At 41.8% G+C, this 18,986-nt stretch overlaps 1 protein-coding gene across 1 annotated transcript in view; it reads right to left on the bottom strand.

Annotated features, from left to right (window-relative positions):
• Positions 1-18,986, bottom strand: part of LOC109873554 (synaptic vesicle glycoprotein 2C) — an 82,821-nt gene that overhangs the window by 61,556 nt on the left and 2,279 nt on the right. Inside the window, exon 2 of the mRNA XM_031809632.1 lies at positions 440-1,455. Within this exon, the coding sequence (XP_031665492.1) occupies positions 440-1,058 (619 nt within the window). The 5' untranslated portion in view covers positions 1,059-1,455. The remainder of the gene's footprint in view (positions 1-439; positions 1,456-18,986) is intronic.

The raw sequence follows: 18,986 nt of genomic DNA, 5'->3' as shown, positions 1-18,986 counted from the left end.
TTGATGAGATAAAATATCTATTTAATCCTTTTTGGAATAAGGCTGTAGTGTAACAAAATTTAGAAAAAGTCAAGGTGTCTGAAAACATTCTGGATGCACTATATGTCTGCTGCAGAGGGAGAAGAGAGAGCCATGAGAAAACGAGTTTTGATCAGTCATGGAAATAAAAATGAGCTCCCTTTTGAAAAAGAACACAGAGAACATGCTATCAAAGGACAATTCTGGAGTTTTGGTACAGGTACAGCCAACTAGCGCAATAATAATGTTGCTCTACTGTCAAAATGACACAATACAATATATCATCCAAAATAATTTCCCAATATATAACTGTATCGTTATTTCCCCCAATCACTAGTTTCTATCGACACACACACACACACACACACACACACACACACACACACACACACACACACACACACACACACACACACCTTACCTAGCCACCCTGCTCCAGAGTTGGGGACACACATGTCCAGCTCGGCGCTGGGCAGGACGAACCCCACCACGAACACTTCCACTCCATCAGACATCAGCGCCATGCCCAGCACGAAGAACAGCTGCCACTGAAACCTGCCGTGGCCACACTCCTGCATGATCAGCTCATACTGCTGGGCCAGCTCCTCCTCGTCCGCCTGCCTCTCTTGCTCCAGGTCCTTACGGTCCCTCATACTGTCTGAGACAAGTTGACCCAGAGAATCATGCCCGTCTCTAGGCTTCCCGTCAGCAGGCACCCCCTGATACTCCCCCTCATAGATCTCATCTTCATCATCGTGACCCTCCGTGGCGTCACTGGCATAGTCTTCCTCGTCTTCGTCTTTGGCGGTAAGACCACCGGGGAAGTGGTCGTTGCTGTCGGGCTGTGTGTAGGCGTAGCGTCCGTCATCATCATCGTCGTCCTCGTTCTGGAACTGGCTATAGTTGCGTTGGGAGGAGTACTCGTCCGCGGCGCGGTTGACAACCTTGCTGACCTTCTTAGCGGCATGGCGTTTGGCCTCCTTGGCAATATCCTTGGCGCCCTTCACCAGTGACGTCCTGTTGTTGTACGACTCGTCCATCTTGCTGACTCTGATTCTATCTTCCTGTCTTTTATTTGCCCTTTAGCGAACCAGCTAGGTCAGTTGGGAACCAATGTTCACTGGCAAAAAGAACTGCCAAAAAAGCTGACCTAAGTGTGAGAGACAATTAGAAAGTAATTTACGTTAGCTTACTTTCTTACTTTCTTCTGTTACAACAGGGCAACTCAGCTGCAGCAAATCACAGTAAGTTGGGAGCTGGTTCAAATGATACTAGCGTTGGCTAGGATGGCTAGCTGCTGCTGCTGGTGTGAGGGAGAGCAGATCTCTATGGCAGTGGGATGGGAGCAGGCACACGGTTGAGAGGTGAAGACAGCTCAGTTCCTGTAGGAGAGATCACCATCCATGCTGTCTTTACGTCTGGTCACAGCTCATCTTTCTGTGGAGAGAGATACATTTGTTTAATTTCTGGTCCAGCAGTGTTCAGGTTTAATGTCCCATCTCAGTGTCAGTCTCTAAAGTCAGGTTCTCTGCAGAGTGGACTGTTTGTGCCTGTAGATTTAGTGAGGAAGCCTTGAGGACTTCAGTGTATTAGCTATAACTCTCCCTCAACATTATCAGGGGATCTGTCTGTGACGCCAATGGCAGGAAACGAACGTAAAAGGCGGAAACAAGGGACAGAGAGAAGGGGCTAAATAAAAATGGAACCATTCCATACACTCTCTGACTGGAATGGGTCTGAGACACCCATGTGATCTGTTTGGGGGTCTACGAGTTCCGGTTAGGTCTGATCCATCTAGTCCAATACGGTACATTCCATCTAGTTTCTGTGTTCCGTCTCTAGACTGGTCTAGCGTTTGTGTATTCTGTCTGAGCATGTGTGTTCCATCCTGCTTCACCATTAAATCAAAGATGTAATCACGTTTTATATGTCACATGCGCCGAATACAACGGGTGTAGACTTTTCTGTGAAATGCTGGTTCCTTCCCAAGGATGCAGAGTTTTTTTTAAATAACACAAAAAGGAAAATAGTAACACAGGAGGAATAAAATACACACGAATGAAGCTACATAAAGGGAGTACCAGAACCAGATCCATGTGCAGAGATGCTGTACAACGTGTTTGAGGTAGATATGTACATGAAGGCAGGGTAAAGTGACTAGGCATCAGGATAGATAATAATAAGGTATTTGAGGTAGATATGTACATGAAGGCAGGGTAAAGTGACTAGGCATCAGGATAGATAATAATAAGGTATTTGAGGTAGATATGTACATGAAGGCAGGGTAAAGTGACTAGGCATCAGGATAGATAATAATAAGGTATTTGAGGTAGATATGTACATGAAGGCAGGGTAAAGTGACTAGGCATCAGGATAGATAATAATAAGGTATTTGAGGTAGATATGTACATGAAGGCAGGGTAAAGTGACTAGGCATCAGGATAGATAATAATAAGGTATTTGAGGTAGATATGTACATGAAGGCAGGGTAAAGTGACTAGGCATCAGGATAGATAATAATAAGGTATTTGAGGTAGATATGTACATGAAGGCAGGGTAAAGTGACTAGGCATCAGGATAGATAATAATAAGGTATTTGAGGTAGATATGTACATGAAGGCAGGGTAAAGTGACTAGGCATCACGATAGATAATAATAAGGTATTTGAGGTAGATATGTACATGAAGGCAGGGTAAAGTGACTAGGCATCAGGATAGATAATAATAAGGTATTAGAGGTAGATATGTACATGAAGGCAGGGTAAAGTGACTAGGCATCAGGATAGATAATAATAAGGTATTTGAGGTAGATATGTACATGAAGGCAGGGTAAAGTGACTAGGCATCAGGATAGATAATAATAAGGTATTTGAGGTAGATATGTACATGAAGGCAGGGTAAAGTGACTAGGCATCAGGATAGATAATAATAAGGTATTTGAGGTAGACATGTACATGAAGGCAGGGTAAAGTGACTAGACATCACGATAGATAATAATAAGGTATTTGAGGTAGATATGTACATGAAGGCAGGGTAAAGTGACTAGGCATCAGGATAGATAATAATAAGGTATTTGAGGTAGATATGTACATGAAGGCAGGGTAAAGTGACTAGGCATCAGGATAGATAATAATAAGGTATTTGAGGTAGATATGTACATGAAGGCAGGGTAAAGTGACTAGGCATCAGGATAGATAATAATAAGGTATTTGAGGTAGATATGTACATGAAGGCAGGGTAAAGTGACTAGGCATCAGGATAGATAATAATAAGGTATTTGAGGTAGATATGTACATGAAGGCAGGGTAAAGTGACTAGACATCACGATAGATAATAATAAGGTATTTGAGGTAGATATGTACATGAAGGCAGGGTAAAGTGACTAGGCATCAGGATAGATAATAATAAGGTATTAGAGGTAGATATGTACATGAAGGCAGGGTAAAGTGACTAGGCATCAGGATAGATAATAATAAGGTATTTGAGGTAGATATGTACATGAAGGCAGGGTAAAGTGACTAGGCATCAGGATAGATAATAATAAGGTATTTGAGGTAGATATGTACATGAAGGCAGGGTAAAGTGACTAGGCATCAGGATAGATAATAATAAGGTATTTGAGGTAGATATGTACATGAAGGCAGGGTAAAGTGACTAGACATCACGATAGATAATAATAAGGTATTTGAGGTAGATATGTACATGAAGGCAGGGTAAAGTGACTAGACATCAGGATAGATAATAATAAGGTATTTGAGGTAGATATGTACATGAAGGCAGGGTAAAGTGACTAGGCATCAGGATAGATAATAATAAGGTATTTGAGGTAGATATGTACATGAAGGCAGGGTAAAGTGACTAGACATCACGATAGATAATAATAAGGTAGTTGAGGTAGATATGTACATGAAGGCAGGGTAAAGTGACTAGGCATCAGGATAGATAATAATAAGAGTAAAATAAAGAACAGAGTAGCAGCAGCATATGATGAGTGTTAAAGTGTGTGTGTATGATTGTGTATGTGTGTGTTTTTTTTGTAAGTGTGTCAGTGTAATGTGTGTGAGTGACTGTGTATATAGTGTGTATAATAGTCTTATGAGTGTGCATAGGGTAAATGCAAGATAGGGTCAATGCAGTCTTAATGAACCATTTAATTAACTGTATAGCAGTGTTATGGCTATTTAGCAGTCTTATAGCTGTGGGGTAGAAGCTGTCTCGGAACATGTTAGTCTGAGAACCGATGTTCCGGTACCATTTGCTGGACGGTAGAAGAGTGAACAGTCTATGGCTTGGGTGGCATCTTTAGCAACTTTCGGGCCATTTTAATCCCTCAAAATCACATTGTATAGTGGTGGGTAACGCATTGATATCATGGCTACCATTGAAAGCAACCTATGACTTGAATGGCGAATGGGAGATGTGCTTTAATTGCGAGTTGAGATTGAGAAATAAAATGGTAGCTATTTTTAATCAAAAACTATCAAAACAGTTTTAACACATGAATCGTGGCCATCAAAACAATTAACACGCGATTGCATTTAGAATTATTGGTTGCGCAATGACTGGGCTTATAAAAGCATGTTTCACTCCAGTACCAGCTTTTTGAGGAGCTGCTCTCGTGCTGTCTCACAGGTGATAGGCCATTCTGCTCCTCAAACTAGGCTCCATACGCTGTGTGCGTGTGATAAGATATATGACAACTAATGGAATAATACACGTGTCAATTGAATTCCTCAAAATTATGCAAATTAACCTATAGACCGATAAGCATGACCGGGCAAATGTATTTTTTGTCGGCTAATGGATTAACGGTTAACTGTTAACATCCCTTGTTCTGTATGCGTTTCTGTGTGTAGAATAAACAATGGTCTAGAGTTTTAGCAAACCCTAGTGGTGGAGGAGACGTGTTGGTAGAAGTGAGGTAGACCGGTTTTAAGTCTGTCTGCGTTAAAGCCTCCGTCCACCAGTAATGCTGCCTCTGGGTTTGCGGTTTCTTATTTGTTTATAGCCCCATACAGTTTGTTGATTGCCAAAGTGGTGTTGGCTTGTGGAGAGATTTAGGCAGCCGTGATAATTACAGATGAGAACTCTTTTGGTAGATAAAAAGTTCTGCAGCTTATTCTTTATCAGGTGAGAAAAAGCTAGGGATTTCCTTCACACTGGAAACAGTGCACCAGTTGTTGTTTATGAAGAGGCACACCCCTCTCCCTTTGGCCTTGCCCGAGGCTACTGTCGGTTGATCATGCCGCTGCATGGAGTTTCTGCAAGGCATATAATGTTGCAGCTTTTCAAGTCTCTCTGATAGGAGACTCTCGAACGAAGCTCATCCATCTTATTCTTGGGTGGCTATACATTTTCCAATTAAACGGAGGTGAGTGCTGGTCGATGTTCATGAAACAAAGGAATATGGTTCAGTGTGAACAAGAGAATAGCTGAGTCAGATTTGAACTCTTAGTAGTTATGGTGCATTTTTTCAACTTTTTGATAAAAAGCGTGCAAAATTTCAACGTCCTGCTACTCATGCCAGGAATATAGTATATGCATATGATTAGTATGTGTGGATAGAAAACACTCTGAAGTTTATAAAACTGGTTAAATCATGTATGTGACTATAACAGAACTTGTGTAGCAGGCAAAACCCCAAGGAAAAACTGTTCAGAAAAAAAAATATATATCCCTCCGCCAGTTCCCTGTATTGTCTATGGCAAGGGAAATTAGATAGCGCCCAGTTTACAGTTCCTACAGCTTCCACACAATGTCGCCAGTCTTGGGAATTGGGTTGAAGTTAATCTTTGGTGAAATGAAGAATAGGCACTTCCTGTCAGAGGTTACACTGTGGAAAGTTATGAAAGAGAGAAAATCGTCCATGATTTCTTGACTTGCTGCTATTGAATACAGATCGCCCCGTCATCAATTTGATTGATTATTAACGTTTACAAATACCTAAAGTTGGATTACAAAAGTAGTTTGAAGTATTTTGGCAAAGTTTATAGGCAACTTTTTAAATTTTTTGTAATGACGTTGCGTTTTGGAAAGCTGTTTTTTTCTGGATCAGACGGGCTTTATAAATGGACATTTTGGGTATACATGGACGGAATTAATTGAAAAAAAAGAACCAATTGTGATGTTTATGGGACATATTGGAGTGCCAACAAAGAAGCTCGTCCAAGGTAATGCATGTTTTATATTTTATTTCTGCGTTTTGTGTAGCGCCGGCTATACTAATTATTTTGTTTACGTCTCGTTCAGGTATTTCGGGGGGGGTGCATGCTATCAGATAATAGCTTCTCATGCTTTCGCCGAAAAGCATTTTTTAAATCTGACATGTTGGCTCGATTCATAACGAGTGTAGCTTTAATTGAGTACCCTGCATGTGTGATTTAATGAAAGTTTGAGTTTTATCGAGTACTATATGAATTTGGCGCTACGCATTTCCCAAGGCTAGTGGCTAGGTGAGACGCTAGCTTCTCAGTGGCCTTAAGAGGTTATTAGGTCAAAATTGAGGTTAGTAACTGTCGATCTGATATCCAAAAGTGCTGGATGGTCATGTGTGAACCGTTTCAGGAAGCTAGGCGTATGCCGCACGTCACTACTTCACAGGACAACATTTTTAATCAAAATGTGTTTTTTGGCAGAAATGCTTTCTGGAACATGTGAACTTTCATGTGCCTTAATAACAAACTTGCATGCCATCTGTAAATATGAATACGAAATTACGAGCCTAGTTGGTTTCACCACGGATAAAGACAGGACCCTTCCCGCCAGCCATGATTGCCTGAGATAATGGATGGGCTGGACATGCCGAGAGATGAGTTCAGATTGGTCTGCCATGTAGCATGCTTCTGTCTCTAACGTGAGCTGCTACTGCAGCTTTTTTGAAAGATATCATGGAGAACTTAAAAAGTGTTTCTAATGCTCTCAACAACATTGCTGCCCTGAATGTTGCAGGCCCTATTGACAAAGATCAGTGGGGAAAAGTTGTGATGGACTACTTTCTGGAGGCTTATTCTATCTGACTGAAAACGAATCAGACGATGAGGAAATTCCTGATTTAGGCAAAACCATTGTAGAGTCTTCTAATGACAGTGATGAGGAAGACATGGCAAACAACAGTGCTGTTGTCACAGAAGAAGTTGACCATGTTTCGAAATCAGTGGAATGCCCAGTGGAAACAGCGTTTGATTGCAAATGCAGAGGGAGTCGAAAAGAGAACGTAGAAGGCTGTTGTATAAAACACCTGTCTCCGGATTACATCTTCCAAATAAGGGCAATCATGGCATCCATGACAGAGAGGGAGAAGCATTCATCCATATGTACGGGCAAGGGTCAAAGTACATTTGTATATTATACGTTTCTAATTTTGTCAAAGTTGTTTTCATTGCACGTTAAAGCCTACTGTTAGCTAGCTAGCTAACGTTAGCTGGCTGGCTTGCTAGCTAAAGTTGTGTATGATCTGTGTAGTAATATTATTCTCAGAAAGCCATTTGCATTGCTAGTTATATAGCCTAATGTTAGCTAGCTAACATTGAAACGTGTTGGTTAGTTATAGCTGCAGATTCATACTACATAAATTCATGCATGGTAGCTAGCTATGACAATCGGTTTGTATTACTAGTACTGTAGGGGTTAGGATTATGGTTTGTTGTCTAGCTAGCTAGCTAACTTGCATGTCTAAACAAAAGACTCCATTTCGCCGGAGGATTACATGATCTGTGTAGTAATATTATTTGTATCTCAGAAAGCCATTTGCATTGCTAGTTATAGCCTAATCAAGTCCATATTATGGCAAGAACTGCTCAAATAAGCTAAGAGAAATGACAGTCCATCATAACTTTAAGACATGAAGGTCAGTTAATGCGGAAAAATTGAAGAACTTTGAAAGATTCTTCAAGTGCAGTCGCAAAAAACCATCAAGCGCTATGATGAAACTGGCTTTCATAAGAACCGCCACAGGAAAGGAAGATTGAGAGTTTTACCTCTGCTGCAGAGGATAAGTTCATTAGACTTACCAGCCTCATAAATTGCAGCGCAAATAAATGCTTCACAGAGTTCAAGTAACAGACACATCTCAACATCAACTGTTCAAAGAAACCACTACTAAAGGACACCAATAAGACGAAGAGACTTGATTGGGCCAATAAACAAGAGCAATGGACATTAGACTGGTGAAAATCTGTCCTTTGGTCTGATGAGTCCAAATTTGAGATTTTTGGTTCCAACCGCCATATCTTTGTGAGACGCAGAGTAGGTGAATGAATGATCTCTGTATGTGTGGTTCCCACCGTGAAGCATGGAGGGGGATGTATGATGGTGTGAGGGTGACACTGTCAGTGATTTATTTAGAATTCAATGCACATTTAACCAGCATGGCTACTACAGCATGCTGGTTTGGGATGAGTTAGATCGCAGAAGGACGGAAAAGCAGCCAACAAATGCTCAGCATATGTGGGAACTCCTTCAAGACTGTTGGAAAAGCATTCCAGGTGAAGCTGGTTGAGAGAATGCCAAGAGTGTGCAAAGCTGTCATCAAGGCAAAGCGTGGCTACTTTAAAGAATCTCAAATATAAAATATATTTAGCTTTGTTTAACACTTTTACGGTTACTACCTGATTCCATATGTGTTATTTAATAGTTTTGATGTCTTCACTATTATTCTAAAATGTAGAAAATAGTACAAATAAAGAAAAACCCTTGAATTAGTAGGTGTCAACTTTTGACGGGTACTATATCTACAGTGCTTTCGGGAAGTATTCAGACCCCTTGACTTTTGTTGTTGTTATGTTACGGCGTTACTCTAAAATGTATTCAATCATTTTTTACCCTGTTTCAGCATGACAATGCCCCTCGTGTAAATCTACACACAATACCTCATAATGACAAAGTAAAAACAGGTTTTTAGAATTTTTTGGAAATGTATTTAAAAAAAACGTAAATATCATATTTAAATAAGTATTCAGACCCTTTACTCAGTACTTTGATGAAGTACCTTTGGCATCAATTATAGCCTTGAGCCTTCTTGGGTATGATGCCACAAGCTCGGCACACCGTTATTTGGGGAGTTTCTCCCATTCTTCTCTGCAGATCCTCTCAAGCTCTGTCAGGTTGGATGGGAAGCGTCGCTGCAGAGCTATTTTCAGGTCTCTCCAGAGATGTTTGATCGAGGTTCAAGTCCGGGCTCTGGCTGGGCCACTAAAGGACATTCAGAGACTTGTCCCGAAGCCACTCCTGCGTTGTCTTGGCTGTGTGCTTAGTGTCATTGTCCTGTTGGAAGGTGAACCTTTGCACCAGTCTGTGGTCCTGAGCGCTCTGGAGCAGGTTTTCATCAAGGAACTCTATGTACTTTGCTCCATTCATATTTCCTTTAATCCTGACTACTCTCCCAGTCCCTGCCACTGAAAAACATTCCAATAGCATGATGCTGTCATTCAGGCCAAAGAGTTCATCAGAACAGAGAATCTTGTTTATTATGGTTTTAGAGTCTTTGGGTGCCTTTTGGCAAACTCCAAGCGTGCTGTCATGTGCCGTGTTTTATTTTTGTATTTATTTATTTTACCTTTTTTTAACCAGGCAAGTCAGTTAAGAACAAATTCTTATTTTCAATGACGGCCTAGGAACAGTGGGTTAACTGCCTGTTCAGGGGCAGAACAACAGATTCGTACCTTGTCAGCTCGGGGGTTTGAACTCGCAACCTTCCGGTTACTAGTCCAACGCTCTAACCACTAGGCTACCCCTTATACTGAGGAGTGGCTTCCGTCTGGCCACTCTACCATAAAGGCCTGATTGGTGGAGTGCTGCAGAGATGGTTGTCCTTCTGGAAGGTTCTCCCAGAGGAATTCTCGAGCTCTATCACAGTAACCATTGTGTTCTTGGTCAACTCTCAGACCAAGGCCCTTCTCCTCCGATTGCTCAGTTTGGCCGGGTGGCCAGCTCTATGAAGAGTCTTGGTGGTTCCAAACTTCTTCCATTTAAGAATGATGGAAGCCACAGTGTTCTTGGAGACCTTCAATGCTGCAGAAATGTTTTGGTACCATTTCCCAGATCTGTGCCTAGACAGAATCTTGTCTCAGAGCTCTACGGACACCTCCTTCAGCCTCATGGGTTGGTTTTTGCTCTGACATGCACTGTCAACTGTGGGACCTTATATAGACAGGTCTGTGCCTTTCCAAATAATGTTCAATCAATTACCACCAGGCGGACTCCAAACAAGTTGTAGAAACATCTCAAGGATGATCAACAGAAACAGGATGCACCTGAGCTCAATTTTGAGTCTTATAGCAAAGGGTCTGAATAATTATGTAAATAAGGGATTTCTGTTTTATTTATTTTTATAAATTGCAAAAAAATCCCCAAAACTTTTTGCGTTTTCTCATTATGGGATATTTTGTGTAGATTGCTGAGATTTTGTATTTATTTCATCATTTTAGAATAAGGTTGTATCGTAACAAAATGCTGTTAAAGTCAAGGGGTCTGCATACTTTTCCGAATGCACCATGTATATAAATGGGAAGCAGGCATGCGTCTTTCACTGAACTGTGTAACGACAGACCGACAGGGATGTGACAATGAATTTTCATCTCTCTAATGTTCTTTTGTTGTTGTTTGCAGGTGCACAATCCTTCTGACCCTATTGTTTTACTTTCTTTCTTTTTTTGCAGCCAGGTCCCATATACTTTTTAACAAGAACAAGTTTTTACTCTGGTATTGTGTTTGGCGGACCGTGCACAAGCTCCATCACAGTCTGGACCTTCACTTCCTGATCACAGGCCACAACAAGTTTGCCCCCGACTGGTGCTTCGGCCTCATCAAGCATCGCTTCGGGAAACACCAGAGTGAACACTTTGTCTGAGATTTCTGGTGTGGTGAAGGACAGCACGGTCAACATCCCACAGCTGGTTGGACTGGAGGATGGTACGGTGCTGGTGGAAAGCTATGGCTGGCAACAATACCTGACTCCGTACTTCAGGCCGCTAACACAGCAGTACCAGCACTTCAGGTGAATATCATTTTCATTGCGTTGTATGAGGTTATTTGTTTATTATCTAAACTTGGGAGGTGAACTGATGTTATGTTAAGGTTGTATTGTGTTGTAAATGTTTTGTCTATTTTACTGTTTTACCGCTTTGATGCTGTGGAGCCTGGTGTTGTCAAGGAGCGTTCAGACTGTCGGTACCAGGTTTCAGCTGCTGCAAAACGCTGATGTCCTTCCTCCCATAGATGGTCTGCCTGTACATTTTGTTTTTGATCCTGCTGCTCAGCCACTCTAGCCCTGATTGTATGCGTGTACTGTAACTACCTCATCTATCACCAGTATAACTGGTATCGTTATTGATATTGTTCTTGTATATTATTTAGTTCTTTCTCTACTGGCATTGACACTTTTTGTTATAGTATTTTTTTTATTTTCTATTTTTGATATTGTTACCATGGAAATATGCAAGTAACCGTTTCACTGTACTCTTTACACCTGCTGTATCCTGTGCATGTGACAAACAAACTTGGATTTAATTTGATATAGTGTGTGTTCACCAGAGAAGGTAATGTGAAGAACAACATGGCCTGCACCAAAGTCAGATTAAGATGTAGGCCAAGGACGAGATAAATATATTTTTTTACCTTGGGTTTTTCTTTATTGTAGGCTACTATTTTCACCACGTTTAGTCTTGAAATCGTTGGTTGTTTACTACACTGCCTTACTCGCCCTGTTAGCACATGGCCTCGCATGTGAATCCTTAAAGACATGGGTGGGATTAAGGCGATAAGAGGGTGTGAACAATGCTGAGTGGGAGTAGACAAAGAAGAGCTCTCAAGCATGGTGTACCAAAACATTCAAGACAAGTGGGGTTACAAGTTTATTAACTTTCAAAGCATAATTACTTCCCCATTGTTCCTCAACTGCAGTCTATGATATACAATGTTGTAGCTGTGAGTCTGTACTTTTATCCAATGTAAAACACACTATTTCTAGTGTTGCTATATAAGATTGAAAAGAGGTGCTGGGTCAAATATGTGATAATAGTATGAACTTTCTGTACAAAAAAGTCAACATGAAAAATGTAACTTAATAGCGAAGTCGGGTTGGAAGTTGATACTGAGCACACAGCCAAGACAACGCAGGAGTGGCTTCCGGATAAGTCTCTGAATGTCCTGGAGTGGCACAGCCATAGCCCGAACTTGAACCCCGACCGAACATCTCTGGAGACACCTGAAAATAGCTGTGCTGTGACACTCCCCATCCAACCTGACAGAGCTTGAGAGAATCTGTAGAGAAGAATGGGAGAAACTCCCCAAATACAGGTGTGCCAAGCTTGTAGCACCCTACCCAAGAAGACTCGAGGCTGTAATCGCTACCAAAAGGTGCTTCAACAAAGTACTGATTGAAGGGTCTGAATACTTATGTAAATGTGATATTTCTGTTTTTTATTTTTTATAAATTAGCAAACATTTCTAAACCTGTTTTTGCCTTGTCATTATATATATATGATCTTATGATCTTTCTGTTTTTTGTTTTTAATACATTTGCAAATTTTCAAAAAAACTGTTTTTGCTTTGTCATTATGGGGTATTGTATGTAGATTGATGAGGGGAAATAACGATTTGAGCAATTTTATAATGAGGCTGTAACATAACAAAATGTTTATAAAAAGTGAAGGGGTTTGAATACTTTGTATCTGTATACTGTGCGTATACAGAAGAAGTCTAGAGTGGAGCGTAGTAGCCTTCGTATGTAGAGAGGGGTGAGTGTGGGTTGAGGCCCCTGTATAAGGCACATGACAGGATGATGTATGGTGTTTGTGCTAACCTCTTGTCCCAGGGCTGAGATAAGACATGAGGATGCATCTGTCATGCTACCAGGAGCATTGAAGCTGGGGTCTAGACCAACCTCAACCAGCCCTGGAGATTTTGCTGCATTGCAGCAGTCAAATGGAGTGGAAAGCAGCATTGTTCTGACTAACTTTGTCTTTGCTGGTGGATTTGGGGTGTGTGTGTGTGTGTGTGTTCGTGTGAAGATGTCTGTGTGTGTGTTCATGTGAAGATGTCTGTGTGTGTAGTGTAGAAGGTAGTCTTGTTTGTGTGTGTGTGTGTGTGTGTGTGTGTGTGTGTGTGTGTGTGTGTGTGTGTGTGTGTGTGTGTGTGTGTGTGTGTGTGTGTGTGTGTGTGTGTGTGTGTGTGTGTGTGTGTGTGTGTGTGTGTGTGTGCGTGTGTGCGTGCGTACGTGCGCATGTGTGTTCCCATGCAGCATGTGTACTGTATGTGTATAGTATGTGACGTGTGTTCACACAACCACGTCATGTGTTGTATCTTTCTACTTCACTGCACCAATCAACCCAGTCCAATAAAAAAAGTAAAATACCTCAACCACAATGCAACAAACCATAAACATACAGCAATAATGTATCACCAAGACAGCAAACACAAAGATATCTTTACTTCCTGTTCATCTAGCCCATCTAGAGAGGAGAGAGCCGTCTCGGAGGCCGCGTCCTAAATAGCTCCCTATTCTCTACATGGCCCCTGGTGAAAGGACTGCACTATATAGGGAACAGTGTATCATTTGGGATGTTAGACAAGTTCCCTAAAATCCATGACAGTACTCCTGCTTTCCTAACACAGTGTCTGACGGCTCAGTGGGGGTCAGACCAGGACAACAGACCAAAATCACACTGGAGGCTGAGGTTTTGCACCCAGGGGGGAAGGATGAGGGAATAGCTGATTAACTCTGCCTGACTAATTTAGGCACACCTTTTACAAAACGGTGAGGATGGGATAACCAAGCAGCCAAGGTAGGGGTGGGATGTAGACTGTGGAATAGGAATGCCTGTGAAATGTTTTAGCAAAGGTTGATTGAAAGACTCTTCACTTTACCACACTGTCCTTCTTTCTCCCTCTCCCCTTCTCTCCCTCCCTCTCTCCCTCTCTCTCTCCCTCCCTCTCCCTCCCTCTCTCTCTCCCTCTCCCTCCCTCTCCCCTTCTCTCCCTCTCTCTCCCTCTCCCCTTCTCTCCCTCCCTCTCCCCTTCTCTCCCTCCCTCTCCCCCTCTCTCCCTCTCCCCCTCTCTCCCTCTCCCTCCCTCTCCCCTTCTCTCCCCCCCTCTCCCCTTCTCTCCCTCCCTCTCCCCTTCTCTCCCTCTCTCTCCCCCTCTCCCCCTCTCTCCCTCTCTCCCTCTCTCTCTCTCTCTCTCTCTCTCTACAGTGTAAAATGCTTCATAGTCATCTTCATACAGGCAATCTGGGACTTAAAGGCCTTGTATGTCTGTCTGTTGACATGTCATTACGTGTGCTGGTGGATCCATTCCTTCCTACATACAGTTAATATGCTAATGGTCATTAATGCTGACATTTATAAATCACCACTATGCACCTTGAGCTTCCCAGATAACACACTATGGATTTATATGGTACATCAGTATAAACACACACTGACGCAGGTGCGAACAGAAAATCACACACACACACTTTACCCTTCCAATTTCAAATCCAGAGTCAAATGCCTTTCCACGTCTCTCTCCCTGCGTAGCTGCTGTGCCTAGTGCAGTGATTGGGGTTAATATAGCCGCCGCAGCCTCAAGATGTGTTTTAAGCAATCAGCACATTTCCTGCTGGCTGGAATCAGGAGCCTGCTGAGGGGGACAAATGATTTCCTCCTACTGGGGCTGTCATGGCCTGCTGACGCCACCCAGCCACCTTCATTAATCACACACACACGTGCATGCATGAACACACACACACACACACACACGTACGCACGGACACACACGCGCATGCATGAACGCACACACACACACACACACGTACGCACGGACACACACGCGCATGCACACACACTGTGAATCAAAGAGCAGGGGAGATTTTCCCCATTCTGATGAGGGGATAAAATAAAAGTACAAACTTCAACCTAATTGCTCCTCTAAGTCGCTCTGGATAAGAGTGTCTGCTCAATGACTAACATGCAGCTAAGTCGCTCTGGATAAGAGTGTCTGCTCAATGACTAACATGCAGCTAAGTCGCTCTGGATAAGAGTGTCTGCTCAATGACTAACATGCAGCTAAGTCGCTCTGGATAAGAGTGTCTGCTCAATGACTAACATGCAGCTAAGTCGCTCTGGATAAGAGTGTCTGCTCAATGACTAACATGCAGCTAAGTCGCTCTGGATAAGAGTGTCTGCTCAATGACTAACATGCAGTTAAGTCGCTCTGGATAAGAGTGTCTGCTCAATGACTAACATGCAGCTAAGTCGCTCTGGATAAGAGTGTCTGCTCAATGACTAACATGCAGCTAAGTCGCTCTGGATAAGAGTGTCTGCTCAATGACTAACATGCAGCTTTCCATATCCAACCAGGGTTGCAAACAGAAAGCGTTTTTAAAAGAAAAATCTGCATTCTGATTGGAGAGAACTGTTTAGATACATGTAGTACCTTTTCCGTAAAAAAAAAAAAGCCTGTTTCCTCCTCGCTTTCTGAACACTACCCAGGTATTCCTCAGGGAGTGAATGTGTGTGTGTGTGCAGGGTGGCGATGTTTCCTTATAAGGATGTTTGAAGAAGGAACGACACCCGTCCTCTTGTCTAGGTAGCTGCAGGATACTGCAGTAGCATCAGACGTGGTTTCCCCATGCTCTCACTCCCCCTTTAATCATCTCATCCCAGCCAACCCCAAAACTCTACCTCTCAGGGGCATCAAAGGTTACAGTACAGGCGTGTTCTTAATCATCCTGCATCAATTGGAAAATAGAAATAAAAAACAAGAAAACTATGTATATATATATATATATATATATATATTATGATTGGTCCAGAGGTGAGGTGAAAAGTACTGGCTGAAAAGGTTATGTGTAAATTCACTGCTCTGTCTCTCTTGGGGCTATGATGTCACAGTCTCAGTGATGTCACATTGCGACATTTTGTGTGTCTCCCTACTGTACTCCACATAGCGTTGTCTGGTGATTGGTTGCTGACTGCTAAAGACGAAGGGCAGTATAACATCCATTCATTACATTGGGACTCAATTATGTATTTATGGAGTCACACACACACACACACTGCACGAAAGCTGTCATAGTCTCAGGACACACACGTGGGCACGCACACACACCCACCAAGCTGCCTGGCTGCGTGCAGTAATATGGTGATGGATGGCTGTGTGGGTTGACTGGCTGCTGGGGATGACTGCACAACAGCTGTAAGAGATCAAACTGGTTTCATAGAGGCACTGAGGACTGTGTGTGCGTGCATGTGTGCGTGTGTGTGTGTGTGTGTGTGTGTGTGTGTGTGTGTGTGTGTGTGTGTGTGTGTGTGTGTGTGTGTGTGTGTGTGTGTGTGTGTGTGTGTGTGTGTGTGTGTGTGTGTGTGTGTGTGTTGTTTAGCAATGACTATCACAAGCACTACATGGACACCTGCTCGTCGGACATCTCATTCCAAAATCATGGGTATTAATATGGAGTTGGTCCCCCCTTTGCTGCTATAACAGCCTCCACTCTTCTGGGAAGGCTTTCCACTAGATGTTGGAACATTGCTGCTATAACAGCCTCCACTCTTCTGGGAAGGCTTTCCACTAGATGTTGGAACATTGCTGCTATAACAGCCTCCACTCTTCTGGGAAGGCTTTCCAATAGATGTTGGAACATTGCTGTGGGGACTTGCTTCCATTCAGCCACAAGAGCATTAGTGAGGTCGGGCACTGATGTTTGGCCGATTAGGCCTGGCTCGCAGTCTGCGTTCAATGTAAGTAACAATATTGACATAAAGACCATAACATATAAGTATCCAAAAGGAATTGGGTCTTTCCATCAATAATGGGGCCAATGTGTGACATTGGGTTCAACATTTCTAAATGGTTTGAAACAAAAATAAAAATGATTTTTATGCAGCTCCAGGAATAGAGGAATATATGCAAATTGACCCATAACTCCAATTTCAACATCGGCCTTGGACAATACATCCTTTAAGCAAGGTTGATACAGACATTGGCAAGTCAAATTCAAGGCCCTTCAGGGACATTCTTAAGCACTTAATTGTATGTTCAAATACCTCAATGTTATTCAATTGTGGAGCAGTTAGCCTGGTGGCTAAGAGCATTTGGCCAGTAACCTAAAGGTTGCTGGTTTAAATCCCTAATTCGACTAGGTTAAATATCTGTCCATGTGCCCTTGAGCAAGGCACTTCACCTTAATTTCTCCTGTAAAACGATCTAGATAAGAGCATCTGCTAAATGACTAAAATGCCATAATTATAGATGTATGTACATATAGGGCTTAATATAGAACCCTTCTGCCCCAACAAAAAACATGCAAAAATTGTACAAATAAATTAATAGGCAATTAACACACTTTCAAAACAATGAATTGTTTAGGCCTTGTCAATGCATTGATTTTATAATAATTATTATATACCTAAAATATGTGAGAATAATGTGTACTTGCCTGACTAAATTAATTGAATGAGCGCATCCATGCTGGCTTTCTGAAGACTATGTTGCCGACACAGGCAAACATAATAAAACCATGAATAGCGGTAGCATTAATCTCGCCATCTGTTTTTATAATGAGAAAACGACCAAAAACTAGGTTCCTTTTGTAATGGGAAGATTTTTATGAGAAGCCAAGTTGAAGCCAACAATAGATATTGTCATCCTCATAATAACCGCACGTGGTTTCACCGCAACAGATTAGCGCAACAACACCCGTCAATTGAAGCGGCGGGAAACAACCCGAAACTGGTCACATCTCTCACAAAAACGTATCAAAAAAGAAAAGAATGAAGGAGAACTTAGAAATTGGCTACAATAATTAGAAGGATTTTTCAAGAACCAAATTGAGGAAATGTCTGAATTTCAAGGTAGGCCTATTACTACTAATTTCGGAGCTCCAAATTCAAATTCAAGTAGGCTACTTCAAGCCCCGTGTTTAAAATTGCAGGTCTAACATGGAGAACAAAATGTATTCGTCATGTTATTTCATTACCAGAGCATAGTGTGAAGAAGCCCACTAGGCTATGTAATGTGTTGTCATTATATCAGGAATAATTCATAGGAATGGTGTTGCGCAATAATCTATCATACACACGTGTTCAATCCCAGGGCTAAAAACATGAAAACGTGAACTCATTACCTTGATGCTTTCTCTGTCAAATCTAAAGAGACCTTGCTGTAAATCCAGCAGACAACAGATGATGAACATCAATTCACTAGGGATATTAGATCCAACGGTGGATCCAGTCACAACTGACTTCACCTGTTTAACGAATGAGACACAAAAATATTCTGGACATTCCTAGCGAACACCTTTTTTTCAGCTCTTGGGCTGTCGTAGCATTGCATGCGCTATCACAACAGCTGTTCCTCGTTTGAACGTTCCTTCCTGGATCAGATGATGATGTGTGACATTATCACAGTATAATTGCAGCTCAACACCAAGTGTGCATCCAACAAGTATTATACATAATTATTGATCAACCACGTTAATGACTGTATAGAATCAGGTTTGAATTATCAAGGTAATATGACTCTTTCGGTTAGAAGCATTCGATTTTGAAATCGCATTTATTATTTTGGATTTGTAAGCCCATGAAAACATGAAATGTTACATAGTTACACTGCATTTCTGAGATGTCCCACAGCTAGATCCAGTATTCTTACAGGGTTCAAATTCAATGTATAATTTAACTAATTAATAGTTAATATATGATATAGCGACATCTTATTCTACCATAAATTCAAAAACAGAAAAAATTATGTTTTATGTCACACGATTTTGGACAAATCCGTCAAGACACCAGCCATGATAAAGGGTTAGACAAAAGGTTTTAAATCAACTCGTGAATTGTATGGAATATAGCTATGTTCCCCCCTTATATCTTGATGTAATGACATTAAACAAAGTGACAGATTATTAGGAACGACTTCCGCTGTAACAAGTTGTCCAGCATTGGAACTCTTCACTGGTACCCTAGTTTAAAGAAAGACCCAATTACATTAAAT

The sequence above is a fragment of the Oncorhynchus kisutch genome, linkage group LG29, assembly GCF_002021735.2.
Source record: "Oncorhynchus kisutch isolate 150728-3 linkage group LG29, Okis_V2, whole genome shotgun sequence".
Taxonomy (NCBI): Eukaryota; Metazoa; Chordata; class Actinopteri; order Salmoniformes; family Salmonidae; genus Oncorhynchus; species Oncorhynchus kisutch.
The sequence above is the reverse complement of the archived record's forward strand: the minus strand, read 5'-3'. Positions and strand labels throughout refer to the sequence as shown.